The sequence below is a fragment of the Pan troglodytes genome, chromosome 6 (assembly GCF_028858775.2).
Source record: "Pan troglodytes isolate AG18354 chromosome 6, NHGRI_mPanTro3-v2.0_pri, whole genome shotgun sequence".
Lineage (NCBI taxonomy): Eukaryota > Metazoa > Chordata > Mammalia > Primates > Hominidae > Pan > Pan troglodytes.
In genome coordinates this window covers 78,703,488-78,730,403 of record NC_072404.2, presented here as the reverse complement: position 1 = coordinate 78,730,403, position 26,916 = coordinate 78,703,488, and the positions used below count along the sequence as shown (strand labels likewise).

The 26,916-nt window shown below is 37.9% G+C and overlaps 1 protein-coding gene across 23 annotated transcripts in view; it reads right to left on the bottom strand.

Moving 5' to 3' along the window:
* AUTS2 (activator of transcription and developmental regulator AUTS2) overlaps positions 1 to 26,916 on the bottom strand; it is a 1,182,725-nt gene that overhangs the window by 684,703 nt on the left and 471,106 nt on the right. The window contains exon 1 of one of the 23 annotated variants that reach the window (XM_054655687.2): positions 24,701 to 24,778. The exons of the other annotated variants lie outside the window; for them this stretch is intronic. Within the exon in view, the coding sequence (XP_054511662.1) occupies positions 24,701 to 24,703 (3 nt within the window). The 5' untranslated portion in view covers positions 24,704 to 24,778. Of the gene's footprint in view, positions 1 to 24,700; positions 24,779 to 26,916 lie in introns of those variants that run through there. 23 annotated transcript variants of the gene reach the window in all.

Below are 26,916 nucleotides of genomic sequence, written 5' to 3'. Positions count from 1 at the left end.
CCAAACAGATCAAAGTTTTACAGATTATCCCTCAAAAAAAGACAAGAAACACAAATTAATAACTATTTAAGCATTCTGTTTCATCATAACAAACAGATGGTTTTAATATTCTAGAGGCTAATTCCTGAACAATTAAAAACACAGCAAGACATTAACATCTAATGAAACATTTTAACTACCAGTATATGCATCTGCCATTAATTCCCACACAGTAAGGTCTTGGATCTCCTCAATCTGTTCTTTATTAAGGAAAGTTTTCCACTCTGAATTTAGTGAAGTAGAGAATTAACAACTGTTTTCAATCAGCAATCAGCAGGATATTTCGCCAATGTGTACTGAAACTATGTACACATGTACACTATCAGACTTAAATTTATCCTTACAATGGCTTTGATGTACACACATTTACAATTTAAGAACAGACCCAATTTTCTAGTTAGGATTTTTCCCAAAAAAAAAAAGAAAAAACAACTTATGCCACATTAGCCCCTTGATATATAATAGAAACTCTCATTGAGCTGCTGGTAAAAAAAAAAGGTGTATATATTGAATAACTGCTAATTTTTGACTCAAATTGCCAAAAATAACCTGGACAGCAGCTTCTACCATTGTGCCAACATGGAAAGACAACTATCATAAGGACAGTAAAGGACAAGTGGGCACATCACATTCTCTGATCTAGTAGCTTAAAAACAGGATGATCAATTACCATTAAGCTGCTTTCATTTTTGTGATAATAATGTTGTACACATTTGTCTACTCTTACACTATTTTATTTTTATTTTCATTTTTTTTTTTTTTTGAGATGGAGTCTCACTCTGTTGCCCAGGCTGGAGTGCAATGGCGTGATCTTGGCTCACTGCAACCTCCACCTCCCAGGTTCAAGCGATTCTCCTGCCTCAGCCTCCCAACTAGCTTGGCTTACAGGTGCACGCCACCATGCCCGGCTAATTTTTTTTTGTATCTTTAGTAGAGATAGGGGTTTCACCATGTTGGTCAGGCTGGTCTAGAACTCCTGACCTCGTGATCTACCCACCTCAGCCTCCCAAAGTTCTGGGATTACAGGCGTGAGCCACTGCACCCAGCCTACTGTTATACAATTTTCTAATAATTGTACATAAATGATTTAATCCTCACGTAAATATTTAAAGTGAGAAAAGTAAATTTTAATGTACCCCTTTACAAAGAAACTAAAATATAGAGAGATGAACAACTCCACCAAGACACCCAGGGATTGGGTGGTAAGCTGAGCCTAGAACGTGGATCCCTGATTGAATATTCTGTTTACTGCCCTTGAGGCAGTGCCTACTATTTGCTGTACTGAGCTACAGGTTCCTCTCAGAACCTGTGAGGCAGATATAATTATTACTAATTTAGAGTTAAGTAAGTGGAGGCTCAGGTTAACCTAGGATTAAACAGAAAGGAAGAGATGGGCCTAGAATTCACATTCAGGCCTTTTTATTCTGGAGTGTGCATTATTTCCAAAACATTATGCTACCCCTCCAGAATAACATTGTATTAATAATTCATGGGCAATGGAGGCATATTATAACACATTGCAGTGTGTTTGTTCCTTTGGATAGCTCTAATATTTTTCTGATTTACTGACCAAACATTTAGAGTAAGCAATTAGCAAACAGATATAAATAATTATTCTGGTATCTCTAAAGGAATAAATTTTAAGTAAATACCACACACCTTAATGATATTTTTACAACCATGTCTCTCAATTCTGGATGACTAATACATAATTTGATGCGGTTGAATCTTAATATATTAACTGCATTAATATAAGAATAAATTCTACAATACTCTCTCAAATTTCTTCAAACACTTCAAATAATTAAAGCAGTCTCTAACAGTTTTTTTTGGTCATATTAGACCAGACAAGCAATTGAGAATATAATTTCATTTACCTTAGCCATCTTAAAGAAATTTGGATTAAATTAATGATGGAAAAAAAACTATAATCAACTGAAGTTAGTTTTATTTCTTACTCAAAATCTACAGGTGCCATGAAATTGCTGTCTGACTTGTAACTATAATCTTATTAGTATAAGATTATTAGAAGGAAAAGAATAGAAAGGCATGTAGACTAGCCCATTTATTTAAAAAGCTCTGCTAAATTCCAGTGCTTATACCTACAATACATATACGTACGTGTGTGTGTGTGTGTGTGTGTGTGTGATCTAACCAAAGAAACTATAATGCCAAAACTATATGAAAATACCTGACAGCTGGTAGCTAATGGTAAAAGGAAATCACCAAAAAATAAAAAATAAATAAAAAGTAAACACTGCAGGCTGGGTGTGGTGGCTCACACCTGTAATCCCAGCTCTTTGGGAGGCTGAGGCAAGCAGATCACGAGGTCAGGAGATCAAGAATATCCTGGCTAACACGGTGAAACCCCGTCTCTACTAAAAATACAAAAAATTAGCGAGGCGTGGTGGCAGGCGCCTGTAGTCCCAGCTACTCGGGAGGCTGAGGCAGGAGAATGGTGTGAACCTGGGAGGCAGAGCTTGCGGTGAGCCGAGATCACGCCACTGCACTCCAGCCTGGGCGAAAGTGCGAGACTCTGTCTCAAAAAAAAAAGTAAACACTGCAAAGTAAGGGGTATCTACTTCATACTTCTTTGCTATTGGACAATGAAAGCTTAATGAAGTCTTTAAACCAAAATGTTACGGTTGAACGAATATGTAAAGCTATTACAAAATATATAAAATAAATGTGGGATTTTTCTTAGCAACCAGGTGGACATATTTTACTTATGATATCTGTCCAGTACTTACAGCAATAATATGGAGAATATTTGATAAAAGAGTAAGAGACTATATTGTCACAGCAATGGCTGGAAGTGACATGGGGAAGAAATTCTAGTTGGGAGACAGAGGACATATTTTTAGTGGAATGATTTTTTTTTTCCTATTAAAAACTCCCTGACACATTAAAAAGTCATTATAGACATACTCTCTACCTTTTTATTTTTATTTCTTTAATTTTTGTTTTTTGTTTTTTGAGATAGGTCTCACTCTGTCACCCAGGCTGGAGTGCAGTAGCACAACCTCAGCTCACTGCAACCTCTGCCTCCCAGGTTCAAGCAATTCTTGTGCCTCAGCCTCCCAAGTAGCTGGGATTACAAGCATGCACCACCATGCCCGGCTAATTTTTGTATTTTTAGTAAAGACGGTGTTTCACTGTTTTGGTCAGGCTGGTCTTTAACTCCTGATCTCAAGTGATCTGCCCACCTCAGCCTCCCAAAATGCTGGGATTACAGGCATGAACCACTCTTTTTAGAAGGAAGGAGGGGACCTGCACCTTTTTTTCTTTTTTTTTTTTTTGGCAGTTCTTATGAAAATTCATAAGCCAGATAGCATTCAATAAATGTAAAGAGCTAAAGAATTTGGTTTTATAGAAAAACATCAATTAGCATAAGAAAATTAGCAATTAAGGAATCATTATACAACATATATCAATATTACTAATGAGTGAACATATACTCTAAAATTCTAGCTTGAACTCTCAAAACCAAATATATGCCAGGCGCAGTGGCTCACGCCTGTAATCCCAGCACTTTGGGAGGCCGAGGCTGGCAGATCACCTGGGGTCAGGAGTTCGAGACCAGCCTGGCCAACATGGTGAAACCCCGTCTCTACTAAAAATACAAAAATTAGCCAGGTGTGGTGGTGTGCGCCTATAGTCCCAGCTACTCGGGAGGCAGAGGCAGGAGAATCGCTTGAACCCAGGAGGCGGAGGTTGCAGTGAGCCGAGATCATGCCACTGCACTCCAGCCTGGGGGATAGAAGGAGACTCTGTCTCAAAAAAATAAAAACAAAAACAAATGTATATGAAGCATCACTACTTTACTGTGATTACCTATCCTTCATGACAGCTGTCCTTGGGTTCCACACCTCATATTCCTATTGTAATAAATTATTTCCTGGGTCTCCTTAGCAATGGACCTTTGGCCCAATGTCATTTGCTACCTAAATTTAAATGTTTTTAAATCTATCTACTTTTTCAGTACATGAAATTCAACTTGATACTCTTGAACAAAAGAATGGTACAACCAATGAGAACGCATGGACACAGGGAGGGGAACATCACACACCAGGGCCTATTGTGGGGTGGGGGGCTAGGGGAGGGATAGCGTTAGGAGAAATACCTAATGTAAATGATGAGGTGATGGGTGCAACAAACCAACATGACACAGGTATACCTATGTAACAAACTTGCACGTTGTGCACATGTACTCTAGAACTTAAAGTATTTAAAAAAAAAAAAGAATGGTACAACCATTATAGCTTTCTACTTCCACAGACTTTGTGGTCAGGTCTATGGGGATAATCCAATAAAAGGGGACATATTTAAGTTCCACTCTTAAAGTTGTATTCATAAAAAATGCAAGACCAGGCCCAGAAAAGTGTCCTAAAGCACAGAGATAATTTGTGCAAAGATGGTTATAAACCAGAATTTTTGCTGAGATTCTAAATGAAGATGACACACTCTAAATGCAAATGACATTAATACGGAAGCCAGTAAAGAGGTTCATGAAGTTGAATAAGAGATACAGCATTATTTCTGGAATACTGAAGACAGCGACCACAACAAGAGTTACTTACTGAAACAAATTTTAACGTTAAGGAATCTCTAAAAGCTGATACCTCCTAAAACTGGAATACAGTCTAAAAATACATATTTGTCATTTTTTTTTTACTGCTGTTCTCTACCCTTAATTTTGTGATGCTTTACTTGCCAACAATATGCTTTTCTAAACATAATTCCAAACAAACTACAAATCAGAGGTATGGATATATATGTAAAAACTGAAGAGTAAATACTGTAGAAGAACAAACACTTGTACCAATTATGTCTTTCTACTATTTCTGTTCTTAAAACTAATAAAATGTACCTTTCTTGTGCAGTGACTGGAAATACCACAAGAAAATGTTTGCAGAACTTGACTTTTCTGGAGGAATTTTTAAATGTAAACACACTTTAAAAATAACCATCATTTTAATTTAACATTAAATAGGGTAGGTAGTTGAGGCATAACGTGTCTTTTTCTGCCTTAAAAATGCCACAGAGCTCAATCAAAACTTCTGATCTGAGTGGAAGAATAAGCTATTTCCTATGTCCCAGAAACCTTACTGTCACTAGGGCAGGGAGAAAAGTGCTCATTGTGAATTGTATTTAAGGGAGCCAAAAAAAAAAAAAAAAAAAATCCCCTGAGTCACAGGGCTTAAAGCCAAAAAAATGACCCCCACCAGCCAAAGTCACCATTCAGAAACCTATTATTACAGAAGAAATTCAACACGTAGAGAACAGTCCTAAGTTAAGGAAGATGCTAAGATCCAAGAATTTTAACCTACGCTGACATTTCATCCAAGGGAGAGTGCAAGAAAATCTGCCTTTACCTGTAAACTTTGGCTTCCACAAAAAATATTGATTCTAACAGTTTTTGGAGTTAAATACACAAGAACATGTACCAGATTCCCTTTCTTCCTTCTCCTAGTTTTGTGGCTAGATATGGGAAAGGAAAAGAGAGAGAGGAAGAGGTTTTTTTCAAGAAATCTTGAGGTTAACAAAAACAGCCTAAGACCTGGCCTTTGTCCATGGACTAAATGACTAAAAGGAATCATGACGGGCAGGAATTTTCAAGGACCAACGATGTATGACAAAATAAACAGAAACACTTCTGGGGATAAGAAAAAACAGTATAAGGCCGGGCACAGTGGCTCACGCCTATAATCCCAGCACTTTGGGAGGTCGAGGTGGGCGGATCACCTGAGGTTGGGAGTTTGAGACCAGCCTGACCAACATGGAGAAACCCCATCTCTACTAAAAATAAAAAATTAGCTGGGCGTGATGGCGCATGCTTGTAATCCCAGCTACTCGGGAGGCTGAGGCAGGAGAATTGCTTGAACCCAAGAGGCGGAGGTTGCAGTGAGCCGAGATTGTGACATTGCACTCCAGCCTGGGCAACAAGAGCAAAACTCTGTCTCAAAAAAAAAAAAAAGAAAAGAAAAAAGTTTAAAACTTCTGGATTTATAAGGTCAAGGAAAAATAAAAAGACATGGTCTACAACATCAACAATTGGAGAATTATAAAAGTAAAAAATCATCCCTTTCCTTGGCTTTTTATTTTTTCCCCCTTTGAGTGAGACTCCAGGCTGTCAACCACCGGTACCCCACAGCTAGCCATGGCAACAGCTGCATGGCTCTGTTGTAATAAACTGAAAAAATTTAATAGCTTTTATTGTTCTGCAGTGGTGTCTAAGCATATCCACTCTCCCCTCCTAGGACTCCCAGCCCCGCAAGGGCAGCAATGAGAGAAGATCTCATTTACCTAAAAGCACTTATAAATTTTTAATTTGCTTTAACAAGTAAATTAACAAGTCCCTCATTCAGGCAAGTTTTATGGCTTCTTGCCACTTGGGGAAGGCCGTAAAAGTTTTATAGATAATCCAGAGCTACTGAGACTGCTCATAATAAATTGTCTGTTTCCTGTTATTTTATCAAACCACTGGGCTTCTAATGACTTAAAGTCACAGTTCTCTTATATTCAGGCTTTTTATGAGGCCATATTTATAAACTCCAAAGAATACCTTAAATTATACTGGGCCCCTGCTAATCATTACGAAGATTTTTTTTTTCTTTTAATGGGAGCTTACCTTTAGCTCACACCCAGCTAATAAATGCTGCAAATGTGTTTTGGAGACAGCATGCTGATTCTACGTATTATTTAAGATGCTGCCTTACCCAGAGTTTCCATTAGCAAATGCTTTCAAATATCTGCAACCTCATCTGTTCTGTACAGACTCACCAACAGTTCTTCCCATTTGAGTGCCATGCTTTCTAGACTGCCGCACTTTATCCTACAAGGGAGCAGCCTGATAATTGCATGAAGCATGCATGTCAAGAGGCTGAGCTTCCAGTATGTGGACTAGAGTGTGACCTTGGATTAACATTAAATTTAGCTCCTAGTTACCAGCAAGCCATTCAGACATGAATCACAATTAAAGACAAGTACCATTCAAATTATTCACCCATTTTTGACTACTGATTATCAGCTAGGAATGGGGTTGACAATGTATAGAATACAGAGAATAAGATATTATGCCATTTACTATTAAGAATTGTACAGATATACTCAGTGTTAGAAATAAGTGACAAAGTAGGGAGAATGAAATATGCTCTCCAAACAATCTCTGATAATGTGGAATTAGTGGAAGTGCTAAGTGGCCCAGTATGCTTTGCGATCACCTCTATATTTTATACATATGCATACACACATGTACATGCAGACATCAAGAGGCATGCATTTTTTTCAAATTAGTCTATCTAGGGAGAGAACCTTAAGAAAATGTCACCCACCAGTAAGAGCAGAATGATCTATATAGGGCCTTTAAACAAAATGATTCAAAAGGTGAAGAGATTACATCTCCGTTCATGCAAATACAACATGCACTGCAGGATGCACACTGAGTTCTTGATTCATTCATATTGATTTTTCCCCACAGAAAATACACCTTGAAGATTAGTAACACCCAGTGTAATCTCATACAAAGGTTCATCATTTAAATAATGACTGTTCTTATATCATATTCATGAGTATTTGAACCATAGCACCTTGTCCAAAGCTGAAATGCATGAACCTCTTGGCCAAGGTGTCATTGAAAATGCATTCGTACTAATTCTTTTCAATTTCAGCCCTTTAGGGAAGGCACAAATAACACTAGGTAGAAGAAGCAAAAAGAGAACGTAAGATAGCAAAGCTTGGTGTAAATGCTGCCCAATATCACTTTTCAAGGATCATGCATGCATGCTGACACTGGCTATCCCACTTCTAGAATAACTTAATTTCTACCTTAATTTTGGCATTATATTCTAATTCTCTTGGAACACTTGCTAGAGAAAAGATATGATGATTTCTATATGGTACTTGAACTCAGCATTATCCTCCTTCTGAATTTTCGGAGGTTTAAGACAGAACACAGTTGGCTTCAATAAATTTTATTCTCTCTGTAAATCTGATGTAATAATAATGAAAATTATACAAACTCAAATGAGTATAGTCCTTTACACAGTATTTTCTTTTTCTTTTTTTTTCTTTTTCTTTTTTTTTTTTAAGATGGAGTTTCACTCTTGTTGCCCAGGCTGGAGTGCAATGGCGCGATCTCGGCTCACCACAAACTCCACCTCCCAGGTTCAAGCGATTCTCCTACCTCAGCCTCCCTAGTAGCTGGGATTACAGGCGCCCGCCACCATGCCCAGCTAATTTTTTGTATTTTTAGTAGAGATGGGGTTTCACTATGTTGGCGAGGCTGGTCTCCAACTCCTGACCTTAGGCGCTCCACCCACCTCAGCCTCCCAAAGTGCTGGGATTACAGACGTGAGCCACTGCGACCGGCTTTTTCAACAATTTTTTTTATTCATGCATAATTGATATGCATAGTTTCAGGGTACATGTGATGATCTAATACATTCATATTATTTGTAAAAATTAAATCAGTGTACTTGAAATATCCATCCCTTTAATGAAGTGTTTTCAAATACACAATTCCATTCACTCTTTACAACCCCGTGTGAACTAGTACAACTATTCCCATTTTGCTGATGTGAAACTTTGTCTCAGAGAGGTTGACAAATCCCATTTCCCACAGCTGGAGAGAAAGGTAGGTCTTGAACTCAGAGTTGAGGAGATACCAGTGAAGAGGAAGTTATAACAATATCCTTAGTAGATACAATAGGGTTTATATACAAGTATATAACAGAATGCTCTTCTTGAATGCTACCTTGCTGTTCTTAAAACTGTGTACTAAATTAATACATAGAGGTGAAGTATAGTTCCTGTATGGATCAAACCCTTTCTTCAATACCATAACTAAACATGGCCAGTTTATTCCTTGTAAATGGCAAACCACTGATTTTAACAGAAATTAGGCAAGACGCTTTTCTTTAGACTCTATCACAGAGTCTAAAGCATCTAGAAGCCCTCAACAAATTTTTATTGAATACAAAGGCAATATAAAAATTTTAAGTATATAACTGTATTATTATTTGTTCTTGTCTGTCTCTCCAATAACCTATAAACTAAAGTAGAGGAGAGACTATGTATCTTTTTATTTTTTTACTGCTATAACCTCAGCACCTAGCATAATACCTGGCATACAGTAGGTACTCAATAAATATGTTAAGTGAATGTACATATTCATGAATAACAGTAGTGCCTTAATGCCCATTCATTACCACTCCTGAAAATGTCTCCAAAATAACAAGAGTTAGCCTCTCCTAATGGGTCAGAAGCATGATTCTGAATGTGAAGAAAAGGACCATCAGGCAGGCTCCAAGTAGTACACGTAGTTGTAAGACTTCTATGTGTGTATGAGAATGCACGTATTTCCAAACCTTAACCATGCAAATACTGCACATGCACACGTGCGCGCACGCATGCACACACACACACACACTCTTAATATGTGATCCAATCCTCTCAAGTTTATTAGTGATTGCTTTTCATTAATTGAAATCATTAAAAAATATCTGCTTGTCTGGAGCAGGCAGCTTGCCAAATGATGTTTCCACGTAAGTAAATGAGATCCTTCCTTGGCTGCACCTAAGTCCTCTAGAATTCAGGAGTTTTTCAGTTCACGTTTCAGGTTAATCTTTTCCTTTCTTTAAGAACAGAATATCCTCTTTGCAGATCTCCCTGCGGGCTTGGTATTTGCAACATCAAACAGAACACACAAACCATTGCACCCACTTCCAAAAGCCTATTATACTGTCAACTGGCTTCCTAACTGCAACCAGGGGAGAAGGCTTACAGACTCCTAAGCTTCTCCCACACCCCTGGAAAGTATCCATAATTTCTCTAAGCTACCACTGCATTTTGTTTCACTAAAGAACTCCTAATAAGACAGGCAACATTCCAAGGAGAAAAAAAAGCAACTTGAACTCACGAACTATAAATCTCACCTCCCTTTTTTTTCTTATTACCTCTCAGACTTTCAATTGTTGGCAGGGTCTGAGGATGGGGTACTGCCATGCAACCCTACCAATGAGCCATTTCCATACTGCTTTATGGATCATAATAAAATTCAGATGCACAAAAAAACAAATCCAGGGCAGGGCAAGAGCTGTAGCAGTATCTTATGATATTGCATGATTTATGTTTTACTACTCGCATTGGGATGCCTAAGAAGGGCTAGAGTGAAAAGGGAGAAGAAAACAGACACAGACCGGTTTTTAACTTTCAAATCAAACAAGTATGTTCTGTATGTTTCCTTTGCTTCTTTAGAATCAATCCAAAGCCATACAAGCCCAAGGGGAAACTGTGGCTGTCAGCCTGTAGCAGCAGGAACTTACTTCCTTAATTGTTAATAGAGTTCATGAATACCTGTCCCAGGACACTACTAATGGGTTCCATGTAGGCAAAGGTTTCTAAAGCATACAGCAAAATGCAACAAGCATGCAGGGCGCATACACAAATATATATAAATACATACATAATTCCCCCTAGATTAAACATAAAACCATTTATATTCTCTAGATGTCCACATTTTCCTTTTTGCTTCCTGCAAATTTTCGTAGTTGGTTATTATAGGGAAAATGGGAAAGTCCTCAAAGGACTATTCATTGAAGAGATGGAAATGATGGAGTGACAATGAAAGAAAAGGGCACAAAGAGAGTCAATACATGCTTTCCTAACAGATGAGCATCTGTGCATCTAAAGTGAGTCAAATCACAAAGAGATTCTCCAATTTGCTTTATCTGGCCCCTAAGTACCTCTTCCAGGAAGGCTTAGCTGGCCTGACATAGCTGTGAAGGGTTCAATATACACAAGGAGTAGTTATAACTTGAAAACACTAAATAAATTCTGGGTAAATTCTTCAAAGGTTATTGGGTTTAGATCCTTCACACAAGTTCTACATTCACACAGTGACATACTCTATAAACAGCTTACATGTTCCATGACACCTCTGTGTTAGCAAGGGTCATTTCTTTTTGATACAGAATCTCCTGGCCTTAAGCCCAGGCAGCCTAGCAGCTGAAAAGGGGTGACTCACTCAGTGTGAAATGCATTAGACACAGCTCACCTGTACATGTCCTTCGTGTCTCCTCATAATCTCCTTTCTCTCCACTTCTGAGTTAATCTTTCAACTTATAAATTGATAAGAAATGTATCCACTGTGGATAATTTCTTCCCTCTAGAGATGGCTTTTCTCTCATGCAAAGCCTGTCCATAAAAGTGAAGGAAGTCAGACAAGTGAATCATCCATCTTGTTTTTTAAAAATCCAACTGAAAATGTTGCCTAGGCCCATGGGTATTACTGAGCCAGGCAGAGATTACCACCCATAATATTTTACTTTTGATTTTTATTTAACAACTCATTTGTATAACCACGATGAATGGAGGCAGCAGACCTGAAGAGATTTGCAGCTGAAGTCCTATCAAGTTGGAAGGTTATGTCAGCTGCCAAGTCTGGAAATGGAGCCCTGCACAGCAAGAAAACGATGAGAGATTGGTTACAGCCATAAGTAATTGATCTGTCTGAAAATACGGGCTACGAATCATGGGATTAATGCTGGTACTCCAGCTGGGCTGCATTGCTCATTTCCCTCTAGCTCTCTGACAACAAAGACATGCCTGTTTCTCCAGGGACAAGAAATTTTTATTAAAATCTTTATACAACGTAGCAGCAAAGACTCTGTAAAAGCATCCTAGAGATTTGGGGAGGAGGGGAGGTGCAGGCATCATAAGGACACCATCCTACAATTTTCGTTTGATCTGGTTTTCATTTCAAAGCAGTCGCCAGCCTGCTTCCCATGGCCAAATGTACTTGCCCCTCAGCTCTGCCGACATGGAGAGGGGGCCCCGCGAGTGGTGCTCCTAGCTGAGATGTGGATGAATAAAGCGGTGGAGAGCTGCAGGCAGAAATAAAGTGGGAAGGCATCCAAAACTGCAGCTGTGCTGGCCCATTAAAAAGCTGAGACTCATTCTGCTGTTCGACCTCATGCTTATCACCACAGAACTATTCATCAAAGAAATTTCAGTGCAATTAATTAAATTATTCCCATGTCTGTGCCACAGAGTCGTTATTCCAATATCAGCTTTCACTCACACTCTCTTAAGCTCATGTCTGCATGCCAAGTCACTACTCTGGGGTTGTCCAGTCTCAATAAAGCTGTGCTCCTCACCACTCACACAGGCTATCATTTCTCTTTTTTATTGCCATTTATTTTCCACTAGGATTTTGCTGCCAGTGTATTGGCAGGACTTCCAGTATATGGATGTAATGAAATCTACCACAGACACTTAACACGGGGTCAGGATAGAGCTCAGCTCATGTGAAGCTGTAATATAATAAACAAATGCTTTCAGAAGGAGGATTTTATCAGCTCAAAAACAGGACTTGGTATCCTCTGATACCAAGTGCAGAAAAAGTTGGAGTCATTTGAAAATTCCTGCGATAATTAAGTTTACGGCTAAAATATGCCTAACATGAGAAATGTGAGCTACAGCACAGATTCCTTTTCATCTGTCAAAGCTGGTTTATTAAAAAGGAAGAGAATAAAAATGTACTGGTGAGATTATGTTTTTTAAATAGCTACCTCCTAAGTCACAGACCTGTAACTGGCACACTAATATAATTTGGGGGATATGACGATTGCCTGTCAAACTTTGCTATAGCTACAAGAAAATGTAAATGAGATTAAGAGTATAATCCCCCCTACTTGATAGCTAGCAGGCAAATATTTAAGGCTCTTCTCTTTCCCTTGTATGTCACCACAGCAAATTACAGGATTGGAACAAAGTGAACACCTATCATCTTAGCACTAAATTTTATATTCCTACATGTTGGCATATAAATCCAACATTGGAAAGATGTAGACAGAACTTCAGGAATCTCCGTACTAACTCAGAAATGAAAAGTACGTGCTCAGATGATTACCACAGGACCCAGAAGGGCCACCATTTCAGGCTTATGAAGCACTTATCCTTCATCTGCCAAGAATCTCAGGAGGTAGGAAAGCCAAAAAGAAGAACAGTGACTGTAACAGCAGAGTGGTTTAGTACCTGGCTTCCTTGAAAACCTCAGCAATCCCAGAGTTTACAAGAGAAAACAGACAGTGTTCTTTTCCAAGTGTCGAGACTTGATTCTGTCACTATAAACATCAGATTCCTGGTAGTAACTTTTATATGACCTATTAAAAAAAATTTATAGGACCTGGAGTGTATTTTGTAAATGGATCCATTAGGTAAAGAAATTACTAGCTGAGGAGAATCAGAATAGTCCTATGAGGATAAAACATTTTCTAAATTTGATGAAAGCTATAAAACCACAAATCTAAAGGCTCAAAGAACCCTAAGCACAAGAAACATAAAGAAAAGTACACCAATGCAGATCATTAAAAAATTGCTCAATACTAGTGATAAAAGAAATTCTTAAGAGCATCCAGGGGAAAAATGACAGGTTATATACAGAGGTTAAAGATTAGAATGATACCTAATTTTCTTACTTAAAAAATGCAATTGCAAAGACTGTGAAACATTTTTACAGTACTGGGAGAAGGGAAAAGAAAGTATCAACCGCTAGTTCTATGCACAACTAACATGTCTTTTAAAAATTAAAGTAAAATGAAGATGTTTTCAGATATACAAAAGCTGAAAGAATTAATCACCAGTAGGCCTGTACTTCAAGAAACGTTAGGCCAGGTGTGGCAGCTCATGCCTGTAATCCCAGCACTTTGGGAGGCAGAGGTGGGCAGATTACTTGAGGTCAGGAGTTCCAGACCAGCCTGGCCAACATGGTGAAACCCCATCTCTACTAAAAATACAAAAATTAGCCGGGCATGGTGGTGCACATCTGTAGTCCCAGCTGCTCAGGAGGCTGAGGCAGAAGAATTGCTTGAACCCAAGAGGCGAAGGCGGCAGTGAGCTGAGATCATGCCACTACACTCCAGTCTGGGTGACCAAGACTCTGCCTCAAAAAAAAAAAAAAGACAGAAATCTTAAAGGATAACCTTTAGGAAGAGGGCAAATGGTATTACATAGAAATGCATCTATGTAAAGAAGAATGAAGAGCACCAGAAATTGTAGCACAGCTAGCAGCCTGGCCAATATGGTGAAATCCCATCTCTACTAAAAATACAAACTTTAGCTGGGCATGGTGGTGCACACCTGTAGTCCCAGCCAGTCGGGAGGCTGAAGCAGAAGTATCGCTTGAACCCAGGAGGCAAAGATTGCAGTGAGCTGAGATTGTGCCACTGCACTCCAGCCTGGGTGACAGAGCAAGACTTCACCTCAAGAAAAAAAAAAAATTATATTATGTAAGTTTCTTCAAAGAACAATTAACTAATTAAATATCAATAACAATATAGTATAGACTTTAGAACATATATAAAAGTAGAATTGTGTGACAACAAGAGAGTTGAAACAAAAGTATACACTTGTAAGATTCTTATGGTATACATGAATGGGTAGTATATCACTTGAAGGTATAAGTTGAAGATATGGTATAACCCCAAAACCAACAATTAAAACCAAAAAACAAAGACCTACAGCTAATAAGCCAAGAAAGGAGATAAAATGGAATCATTAAAAGTAATTGATTTCTATTTTATTTTATTATTATTTTTAAATTTATTTATTTATTTATTTATTTTGAAACAGTCTCTCTGTCTTTCCCAGGTTGGAGTGCAATGGCGCGATCTTGGCTCACTGCAACCTCCACCTCCTGGGCTCAAGCAATTCACCTGCCTCAGCCTCCCAAGCAGCTGGGACTACAGGCGCCTGCCACCACATCCAGCTAATTTTTGTATTTTTAGTAGACGGGGTTTCACCATGTTGGACAGGGTGGCCTTGAACTCCTGACCTCAAGTGATCCACCTGCCTCGGCCTCCCAAAGTGCTGGGATTACAGGCGTGAGACACTGCTCCCGGCCTTTAAAAATACTCAACTGATTTTTAAAAGGCACAAAATGTGGAAAAGTAAGTAAAGAATACATAGGAACATAGGAAAAAATAAGATAAAATATATAAACATAACCATATCAACAAAGTATATAAACAGTCTAAATATCCACAATTAAAAAGGCAAAAGATTGTCAGACACAATAAAAAGAATTATAAAGACCTAAATACCCCAAAACAAGTTCTCTTAAAAAAAAATGGACTCTAAATATAAGGACACAAATAGGTTAAATGCAAAGGAATGAAAAAAGACACTATCAAAAGTGAGCTGCAATAGCTATATCAATAGCAGACAAAATATATTTCAGAACAAAGAATATTTTATAATAATAAAGTAGTCAATTCATGAAAAGAATACAACAATCTTAAGTGTCCTAATAAAAAAGCTTCAAAATAAGTGAAGCAAAAACTGATAGAACTCAAAGGAGAAATAAAAAAAATCTATAACTATAGTTGGAGATTTCAATGCTCCATTGTTAATAATTGATAGAACAAATATTAGCTGGAGACTTCAATGCCCCTTTCTTAATAATTGAAAGAACAAATAAATAGACAATCGAGAAGGATATAAGACTTAAAAAATACTATTATGCATAATTGACATTTATAGAACATTCAGCCCAACGACAGCAGAATATACATTGTTTTCAAGCACACATGGAATATTTACAAAGATAGACCATAGTCTGAGTCACAAAGCAAGTCTCAGTAAATGTAAAGAAAAATTAGAAAGTATTTTGATCTGGATAAAAATGAGAACACAGCATATCAAAATGTGTGGGATGAACCTAAAATAGTATAATACTTGAAGGAGAAGTAGCATTAAACTGTATTAGAAAGCAAGATAGGTCTTGGACAGGCGCGGTGGCTCACACCTGGCCAACATGGTGAAACCCCGTCTCTACTAAAAATACAAAAAATTAGCTGGGCACGGTGGTAAGCGCCTGTAATCTCAGCTACTTGGGAGGCTGAGGCAGGAGAATCGCTTGAACCTGGGAGGCGGAGGTTGCAGTCAGCCGAGATCGCGCCATTGCACGCCAGCCTGGGGGACAAGAGCAAGACTTTGTCTTTAAAACAAAACAAAATGAAACAAACAAACAAACAAACAAGGTGGGTCTCAGATCAATGCCTTCAGCTTCCACCATAAGAAACTAAAAAAAAAAAAAAAAAAGAGAGCAAAAGTAAGTAGAATACAGGAAATAACAACGATAAGAGTAGAAACCAAATAAAATAGAAAACTGAAAGGCAATAAAGAATATGAATGAAACCTGTGGCCAGGCACGGTGGCTCATGCCTGTAATCCCAGCACTTTGGGAGGCTGAGGCGGGAAGATCACGAGGTCAGGAAATCGAGACGATCCTGGCTAACATGGTGAAACCCCGTCTCTACTAAAAATACAAAAACAAAATTAGCCAGGCGTGGTGGTGGGTGCCTGGAGTCCCACCTACTTGGGAGGCTAAGGCAGGAGAATGGTGTGAACCCAGGAGGTGGAACTTGCAGTGATCTGAGATCACGCCACTGCACTCCAGCCTGGGCGACAGAGCAAGACTCCATCTCAAAAACAAACAAACAAAAATATGAATGAAACCAAAAGTTAGTTCTTTGAGAAGACCGATAAAACTTACAGACCTCTAGCCACACTGACCTGGAAAAAAAAAAAAAGACATGAATTGTCACTATCAAGAATAAGAAAGGTCACAACAGCACAGATTTTCAAAATATTAAAGAAATAATAAATCTCAGAAAAGATACAAACTACCAAATGTTGCTTAAGAAAAAATAGAAAACCTGAAAAGCCCTTTGTCAATTAAACAAATTGAACTTGGAGTTTAAAATTTCCTATAAAGAAAACTCCAGGCCCAAGGGCTTCGCTGATAAATCCTACCAAACATTTAAGGAAACAATAATATAAATTCTATACAAACTGCTTCAGAAAATTGGAGAGAAGGGAATACTTCCCAATATATTCTATAATGTCAGAATTATCCTGATATAGAAACCAAAGACAATGAAAGAAAATGACAGAATAGGCTGGGCGCGGGGACTCACACCTGTAAGCCCAGCACTTTGGGAGGCCGAGGTGGGTAGATCACAAGATCAGGAGATCGAGAGCATCCTGGCTAACATGGTAAAACCCCATCTCTACTAAAAATACAAAAAATTAGCCAGGCGTGGTGGTGGGCACCTGTAATCCCAGCTACTCAGGAGGCTAAGGCAGGAGAATTGTTTGAACCTGGGAGGTGGAGGTTGCAGTGAGCCGAGATCACACCATTGCACTCCAGCCTGGGCTACAAGAGTGAGACTCTGTCTCAAAAAAAAAAAAAGAAAAAGAAAATGACAGGCTAATTAAGTTCAACTATATATATACAAATAATTTTTAATACACTTTTATAAAAATACATCATGTTTTTATAAAAAAACATTTGAAAATCAGTTAAATTTGCCATATTAAACTAAAAAATAAAAAAATGAGTATTTCAATGGATTAATAAATAGCATTTGATACAAAACCAACATCCATTCCTGATTAAAACTTTCAGCAAATGTGAAATAGAAAGGGACTTCTTTAAACTGATAAAGGTATGTGCAGAAAACCTACAGCTAACATCATAAATAATGGAAGATCACCAAATGCTTCCCCATAATATGAGTTAAAATGAAAACGCATGTACACTCTCACCACTTCCATTCAACATTATACTAGAGATTGCAGCCAGTGCAATATTATAAGAAAAGAAATGAAAGCATCCAGATTAAAAAAAAAAAGGAAAATTATATTTACTCTTCTTTGACATTATCAACTATATATACAATACAAATAAATTTTAAAAAGAGCCATTAACACTAATAAGTGAGTTTACCAATATTACAGAATATATGATAAATATACAAAAGTTAACTGTACATTTACATTGCAGCAAGGAATAATTAGAAATTAAAATTTATAAAACAATGCCATTTACAACAGCTTCAAAAATACATAATGATAAATCTGACAAAGGTTGTGAAATATTTGTAACCTGAAAACTACAAAACTTTTTTTTTTTTTTTTTTTGAGATGGAGTCTCACTCAGCTGCCCAGGCTGGAGTCCAGTGGCGCGATCTCAGCTCACTGCAACCATCGTTTCCCAGGTTCAAGCAATTCTCCCGTCTCAGCCTCCCAAGTAGCTGGGATTACAGGCACCCGTCATTATAGCCAGCTAATTTTTGTATTTTAGTAGAGACTGGGTTTCAGCATGTTGGCCAGGCTGGTCTTGAACTCCTGACCTCAGGTGATCCACCTGCCTCAGCCTCCCAAAGTGCTAGGATTACAGGCGTGAGCCATTGTGCCCGGCCATTGCAGAACTTTTCTGAGAGAAGTTAAAGAAAATCTAAAGAAATAAAGAAACACACCTCGTTTATGAGTTAAAAGACTCAATACTGCTAAGATATCAACTTTTTGAAATTGGTCTACAGATTCAATACAATATGAATAAAAATCCCAGCAGGTCTTTTTGAAGAAATTTACATTTACAAAGTGATTCTAAAATTCATACACAAATGCAAAGGGCCAAGAATAGCCAAAACAACTTTGAAAAGGAAAAAGTAAGTTGGAAGACTAACATTACCTGATTTTAATAGATTATAAAACTACAATAATCAAGACGTGGTATTGGTGTCAAGATAGGTCAAGTTTAGAAATTTTCTTTTTCTGAGAAGATTCAGACAGTAAATATTTTAGGCTTTGCAGTACACATGTTTTCTGTCACATTTCCTTTAATTTTTTTTTTTTATACAACCCTTAAGAAATAGAAAAAAGCATTCTTATCTAACAGATGATACAAAGACAGGCTGTGAGCTTTTCTTGGCCCATGGGCCTTGGGTTGGCAACCTCAAGACAGACAAATTGATTAGTAAAAAGGAAGAAAATTAGGCCTACATGTAAATAAACAACTGATTTTTGACAAGGATGCAAAGGTAATTCACTGAAGAAAGGACGGTCATTTTAAGAAATGATGCTGGAACAACTGTATAGAAGTATGTAAAAATAGGCTAGGCATGTTGGCTCATGCCTGTAATCCCAGCTCTTTGGGAGGGCGAGGCAGGTGGATCACCTGAGGTCAGGAGTTCAAGATCAGCCTGGCCAACATGGTGAAACCCTGTCTCTACTAAAAAATACAAAAATTAGCTGGGTGTGGTGGCGGGCACCTGTAATTCCAGCTACTCAGGAGGCTGAGGCAGGGATAATTGCTTGAACACAGAGGTGGAGGTTGCAGTGAGCCAAGATCGTGCCACTGCACTCCAGCCTGCGCAACAGAGTGAGACTCCATCTCAAAAAAAAAAAGTATTCAAAAATAAATGAATTCACTATATGTCTCATTTCATACACAAAAATTAACTCAAAATGGATCACAGACATAAATGTAAAAGTTAAAACTGTAACCCTTCCAGAGCAAGGCATAAGGGAAAACCTTGTATCCTTGGTATGTAAATAATTTCTTAGATATGACACCAAAAGGATGACCCATAAAAAGAAGTTGATAGATTATATTCACCACAATTTGAAACCTTTGCTTTGGGAGACTGAGGCAGGAGGATTGATTGAGCTCAGAAGTTCGAGAACAGCCACGGCAACACGGTGAAACCCTATCTCTACAAAAAAGTTTTTAAAAAATTAGCTGGGTAGGGTAGTTCGTGCCTGTAATCCTAGGTAGTCAGGAGGCCAAGGTGGGATGATGGCTGAAGCCCAGGAGTTCAAGGTTACAGTGAGCTATAACCATGCCACTGCACTCCAGCCTGGGTGACAGAGCAAGATCCTATCTCTAAAAATTAAATAAAAATTAAAAAACAACCTTGAAACCTCTTATCTTGTAAGACGCTGTTAAGAGAATAAAAAGACAAACAACACACTGGAAGCAAATATTTGTATACCATATATCCCATAAAGGTCTTGTATACAGAATAAAGAACTCGACACTCAAGAAAAAAATGTAATTTTTAAAAATTGGCAAAAGATATAAACATAGTTCACCAAAAAAGATATACAGATGACAAATCACACATGAAAAGGTGCTCAACATGATTATTCATTAGGGAAATGCAATTCAAGACCACAATGAGATAGCACTATATACCTATTAGGATGGCAAAATGGAAAAGACTGCCCATAACAAGTATTGGCAAGGATATGGAAACAATGGGACTCTTACACACTGCTGGTAAGCATATAAAATGGTACAACCACTTTGATTATTGTTTGGCAGTTTCTTAGAACATTTAGCATATACCTAGTACATTATCCAGCCATTCCACTCCTATTTGTCCAAGAGAATGTACATTGTACTCTTACATAAATGTTCATAGCTGCATTATACATAATAACAAAAACTGAAAACAGTCCAATGTATAAACACACACTATGGTATATCCATAAATTGAGTAATACTGTGAAACATTATATACAGCACAATGAGGATAAGCATAGTATGAGTGAAAGAAGCCAGAACCACCCCTCCTCCAAAAAAAGGACAAACAGTATGTGCTATGTAATGCCATTTATATGCAATTCTAGAAAAATGTATACAACTTTATAGTGACAAAAAACAATTAATTTGTTTTTGTTTTTTGTTTTTTGTTTGTTTGTTTGTTTTGTTTTTTTGCCAGGGAATAAGCTGGGGTGGAGATGGAAGGGAGGTGGGGGAGAAAGGAATTACAAAGAGAAAGGAGGAAACTTTTGGGGGTGATGGATATATTCATTTTTTTTTCTTTGAGATGGAATCTCGCTCTACCACCCAAGCTAAAATACAGTGTCATGATCAAGGCTTACTGCAGTCTTGACCTCTTGGGCTCAAGCAATCCTCCCACCTCAGCCTCCTGAGTAGCTGGGACTACAGATACGAACCAACATACCCAGCTAATTTTTAATTTTTTTGTAGTGAGAGAGTTTTCCAGTGTTGCCCAGGCTCATCTTGAACTTCTGGGCTCAAGTGATTCTGCTTCCTCAGCCTTCCAAAATGCTAGGATTACAGGTGTAAGCCATCACACCTAGCCTGTTCATTACCTTGATTGTGTTGGTTCTATAGGTGTATGCATGTCAAAACTTATCAAGTTGTATAGTTTAAATATGATCAGTTCATTATATGCCAATTATATCTCAATAAAGTTGTTACAAACAAAAGGAAAATACAATCGTCCTATGATTATACCAAATCACTCTATACAAAGAAGTTTATTTTAGTGTGTGTGTGCATACAACTAAATGTATATGCTATATGGGTGCAATTTTTTAAAGACAAATTTGAAAGTTTTAGAAATTAGTACTAATCTTCTGGCTAAAGTAGATAGAGGCAACTTGTCCTCGCTGCCTTATCCCTGCAAAATACACACTATTTGCCGCCTCCACCATGATCATGGAAGCTCCTATTGATGGTTTTCTAACAGGAGAAGGTGCCTACACAGCACGGAAGCAGTGAGAGGAAACTCGTGGGTTCCCTCAGGACTTCCTCTGTGTATGGGCAGATGACAACCTGGAAGTCTTAGCCATATAAAATCATCCACAAAGTATCAAGAAAAACAATCATCAGGGAAAGAGAGGGCCCTGAGCACAATCATGAGGGGAGAAATCATTATTAAAATAATCATCATTGATTTCACTAACCAGAAGTAAGCGAGTTCATGAAATTTGAAGAAGGAAGGTCAACAGGGTCAGAAAATTGAAAGCTCCACATTGTAAAAGAATATTCCTGCTTTGTTTACTAATGAATCCCTAGCACCAAGTCACACAGTAGGTACTGAATAAAATGACTGTTGACTGGATAGATGGGAAATAAGAAAAATCACTTAATTTTATGACTTAGAAATTTACTGGTGACCTTATATACAAAATGCTTTAGTAGAGAAGACCAAGTCAGTACAAAACAGTTAACGGCTGAATAGGAGGCAAGAAGGTACTCTGTTGACAAAAAGAAATTTACTGGTGACCTTACATAGAAAATGCTTTACTAGAGAAGACCAAGTCAGTCTGCAGCTAGTTAAGGGCTACATAAAAGGCGAGGAGATATTCTGTTAACAGAAAGTTCAAGAAACACAAGACTAAAAGGCCAGGTTTCTCATTCAAAGTTTCCAACTAGGATTAAAGTCTTCAGACCAACCATATAGTGTTCTTGAACTTCAGACACGGTTCAGACATTTGGAACAATTTTAGTCCTTTGGGAATTCCATCATTAAAACCAGAAGTAAAGTACTAAAAGTCCAGCTGTATCTATAAATATTTAAAAAACATATGCAACAAGTAAAACCTCCCCTCTTTCCTCTAGGGAGACATGTGATCTTAGCCTGACTCCTGCTTTGAATTAGAAATGCTCTCCTCTCCCAAACTTAGGATGATTTTGAAAAAGTTTTTAAGATGAATTTCCTCGCAGGAGATTACAATAAATCATCCATATACCATAAAATTTAATTTGGAAGTACCAGGTTTTAGCAAATCAACATTTTAGGCACGTAGTCAACACAGGATTGAAAAGTCATTTTATTTCCATAGTTACATTCTTAGTCATTCTTCGGATTAGTAAAACTATTTTAGGAATGGATCTTAGAGGTAGGGAACCATAACGTTCATAATATGTCCCCTTTCAAACACACACAGAGAAAACACACAACACAGAACCAGATGAGCTAAATTTTAAACACACACACAGGCACACACACTCTTCACAGAAAAATCTAATTTAAACACACACACAGGCGCACACACACACTCTTCACAGAAAAATCTACCGTTTTTTCTTTCCTAAAAGTTAATGTTAACTGGCATCAACTGGATTTTTCATTCTTCACATTTGCCATTCCACTAACAAAATTCTGATTTCCATATGCTGAAAGTAACCTTCAAATTTATTAGATCACCTTATAATTCTACCTATAAACTTCTGCAAATACATTTTGTTTCTAGTTAAAGTAGGTTAAACAAAACATTCCTCCACACTGAGTCTAACTGATGAACGGAAATACAACTTCTTGTTAACCAAAAATCTCACACAAAAATATAGTTTTGCATGAGCCGTCTTATTTAAGTAGAAAGAGGCAAAAGACCATTTTGTTCTCAGTTTCTTTTTTTTCTTTCTTTCTTTTTTGAGATGGAGTCTTGCTCTGTTGCCCAGACTGGAGTATACTGGCATGATCTTGGCTCACTGCAACCTCCGTCTCCCGGGTTCAAGCGATTCTCCTGACTCAGCCTCCTGAGCAGCTGGGATTACAGGCACCCACCACCATATCCAGCTGATTTTTTTTTTTATTTTTATAGAGACGGGGTTTCGCCATGTTGGCTAGGCTGGTCTCAAACTCCTGACCTCAAGTAATCCGCCCTTCCTGGACTCCCAAAGTGCTGGGATTACAGGCATGACCAGCGCGTCCAGCTCATTTTGTTCTGAGTTTCTAATCCCAGTTTTAAAAAATTCACTTTCCTCGTATTTCAAGATTTTTCATTTATAATAATAACGTTTCTAGGACACCAAATTTCTCCCATTATCGCAACACTTCTCAGAGCAATGCAAAATAAAGGCTAGCCTCCACCCTACCACCACTCTGTACTCCTCATGGATTAAGCTCTGAGAGAAAAACACAAATAAATAAATCCTCACGCATTAGCTGCTTGACATAAATGCTTTGGATAACTAAATTGCCTGCTTTGTGTCCAGAGATCCTCTTCACTCAATTATCTTTCAATGTGTTGGGTTCCAAAGCCTTGCTGAGGTCCTAATGATATTTATCACCTCTTTCCAACGCCCTCTAATGTTCTTTTAAATAGAGTAGGCAGGCTTTAAGATTTCAAACACTTTGTCCTTTAAGTGTTCGACAGTTGGTGGCATTTAAAATCCTGACTTCATATTCCATAATCAGAAAGGTTTCCTTCCTATATTGCATTTGAGCCTTTTGCTATGATGAAGGCAAAAATCTCACCATTTACACAAGTTCATCACTATCTTAAGACACAGAGCTACATTCTCATTTGGATTGTAAACAGTAGTGTGTTGGTAATACTTAACAACCAGCTCCTTGGGAAAAGAAGTATGTATGTATAGATGTACACCTATTTATTATAAAATTTACTGATATAAATCATGTATAGCAAGCAATTTACAAATAATAACAAAGTACATGCTAAACTTTACTGTGAATTCCAACCAAATGGGAAAATTAACATTCACAGAATGCTGCTGTTAAAATATGTGCAATTCTTATATCTACAGCCAACCTATGGTTGTACCTGAAGAATGAGTGTAGTTTTGTAAAACCTGGTTGATGTTTTTGAACCAGTAAAATTAAAGTGGAACACCTAAGACATGAATGATATAAACAGTTTCCTTCCTCGAGGACATGAATAACTTCTTTGTTGAGTTGGAAACAGTTTCAAAATACAAGAAGATATTCTCTTAATTGTTTTGCTATCCACAATGTAATGGATGCAAATACAACATACTTTTAAATTTAATCTGTATTAATAACATTTCCTCCATCATTATTTTAAGTGTAGACAATCAATAAAACAAATGACCAAATTTGGATTTGTACAGTGCTATGGTTTGAATGTGTCCCCCCAAAAGCATGTGTTGCAAACTTAATCCCAAGTGCAACAGTGTTGGGAGATGGAACATAATGGGAAATGTTTAGGTCATGAGGGCTCCACCCTCATGAATGGATTAATGCTGATTATAAAAGAGCTTCAAACTCTCTTGAGCATGTTCTCTCACCATGTGATGTCTTCTGCCACACTGTGATACAGCAAGAAGGTCCTCACCAGATATGGCCCCTTGATCTTGAACTTCCCAGTCTCCAGAACCATCTGCCAAATAAACTTCTATTGCTTATAAATTACTCAGTTTGCGGTGTTCTGTTACAGCAGAACAAAACATAATAAGACATTCTGTTTACCAATTTCTGTGGTGTAAATACTTCCACCATGGCTACTAAAGTGATGTCATTGAATACAGAGTTAGAAAAAGAGGCTCAATAACACATCATTTTGTAGTATTTCTACCATATACTAGATGTAAATAACCTCAAGGTCATGGATATTAGTAAAATGTAGCAGCTAATAAGGAAGTGATGAATTTTGAATACTGATTACAATTAAGTAAATTATATTAAAAGCACAGGTAAGTTTACATAACTTTTTTTTTTTTTGAGATGGAGTTTCGGTCTGTTGCCCAGACTGGAGTGCAGTGGTGCCATCTCAGCTCACTGTAACCTCAATCTCCTGGGTTTAATTCTCCTGTCTCAGCCTCCCAAGCAGTTGGGATTACAGAAGCCTGCCACCATACCCATCTAATTATTTTTTTTATATAACTTAACTTCTAATAAAGGTTTTATTAAAAAACCAGCTCACAAAATTCTTGAAAACTTAATTGGTTCTTATGAATTGTTAACGAGCCAGTTCCAGCAGAGCAAAGTACAATCCTTTTGTCACAAAAGTGAGGTTCCTGCCTCACTGTCATTGGCAGATGGTATTTGGGTTCTTCCTACTAGTGTGTAAGGGGTACATAAAGATACGCAGTCCACAAGGTCACTTATGACTGGGCTATCCTTCCCTTGATGGTTATCAATCTGCAGCAGGGCTGGCAAACAGAACTCTTCTCCAGGCAAAGCTAACCCTGGCACCATTATTCCATGTTTTCTACCAATCGAGAAAAGAAGCTGAGGGAGAAAAAAGCAAAGATATAGTCTTGACATTAACAGTTATTTTACTTCTAATACAGATGTGTCTGAAGGCTCTCTTAGCTGCTATCCACAGAATGCAATGAAAACATGAGAGCAGACGAGAATTTAAACAAAGCAACACACAAGTTATATGGCACTAACAAAGTCAAAATTCTTCAATACCAAAGTCTTCTCAGTATGAAACAGGATGCTTCTCTCATTCTCTACTTTTTCCACCATTTCCTTTCTTCCTTCCCCTCTCCCCCACATTCTCCTTCCTTTCTCCCTTCAGGGGTTGGGGGGATTGATAGTGAAGGACATTCAATTACTATACCTTTGCCCTTCTTTTATTCTATTAAAACATTATCCTATTAAAACACAGCAAGAAAGTGGCATAGAAAATGAAGACATGAGGTAGGTAGAGCATGGTAGGTACAAAAGAGAAAGAAAATACTGCCTTGATGAACAAAGAAACTTTACTTCATTAGGATGAAACAGAAGTACAGTGGTACCCCTTATCTGTGGTTTCAGTCACACATGAGCAACCACAGTCCAAAAATATTACATGGAAAACTCCAGAAATAAACAATTTGTCAATACATTTTAAATTAGGCAGTATTTTGAGTTGCAAGATGAAATTCTCACGTTGTCCTGATCTGTCCACCCAGGATGAGAATCATCTCTTTGTCCAGCATGGTGTATACGCTACCTACCTGTTAGTCACTTAGTAGCTGTCTTGGTTATCATATTAAAAAAAAACAGTATGGACAGGGTTTGGTACTGTCCACAGTTTCAGGTATCCACTGGGTGTCTTGGAACATACCAACATGGATAAGAGGGACTACTGTAAGGACTAAACCAGAGTCCTACTAACATAAACAAACATTCACTGACCACCTACCATATGCCTGACCCTGAGTACAGGCCATGGAGAATATGGTGATAAATAGGCCAGGATACCTGACCACTTGCCCATGTACCAAACATCAAAGAATGAGACCAGCATATCCACTGTCAATCTGAATATTAAATCTTCCAGAATTATGATGACAGCAAATGACTACTTCAGGGTGGTAGAATTCAGAAGACTGGAAAATATATTCCAGACATCCAAGGGTCTGGAGTTTAATTTAGCACGGAGGTATGCACAGGAGGCAGTGAAAAAGAAAGGGAGCGATGTATTGCCATCCAGAAGGGGTAAAACAATCCTGGTCAGAGAGTGCAGCCTGATGGCTTCCACTCTTGGTGAAGTGTTGGCATTTGTGTGTGT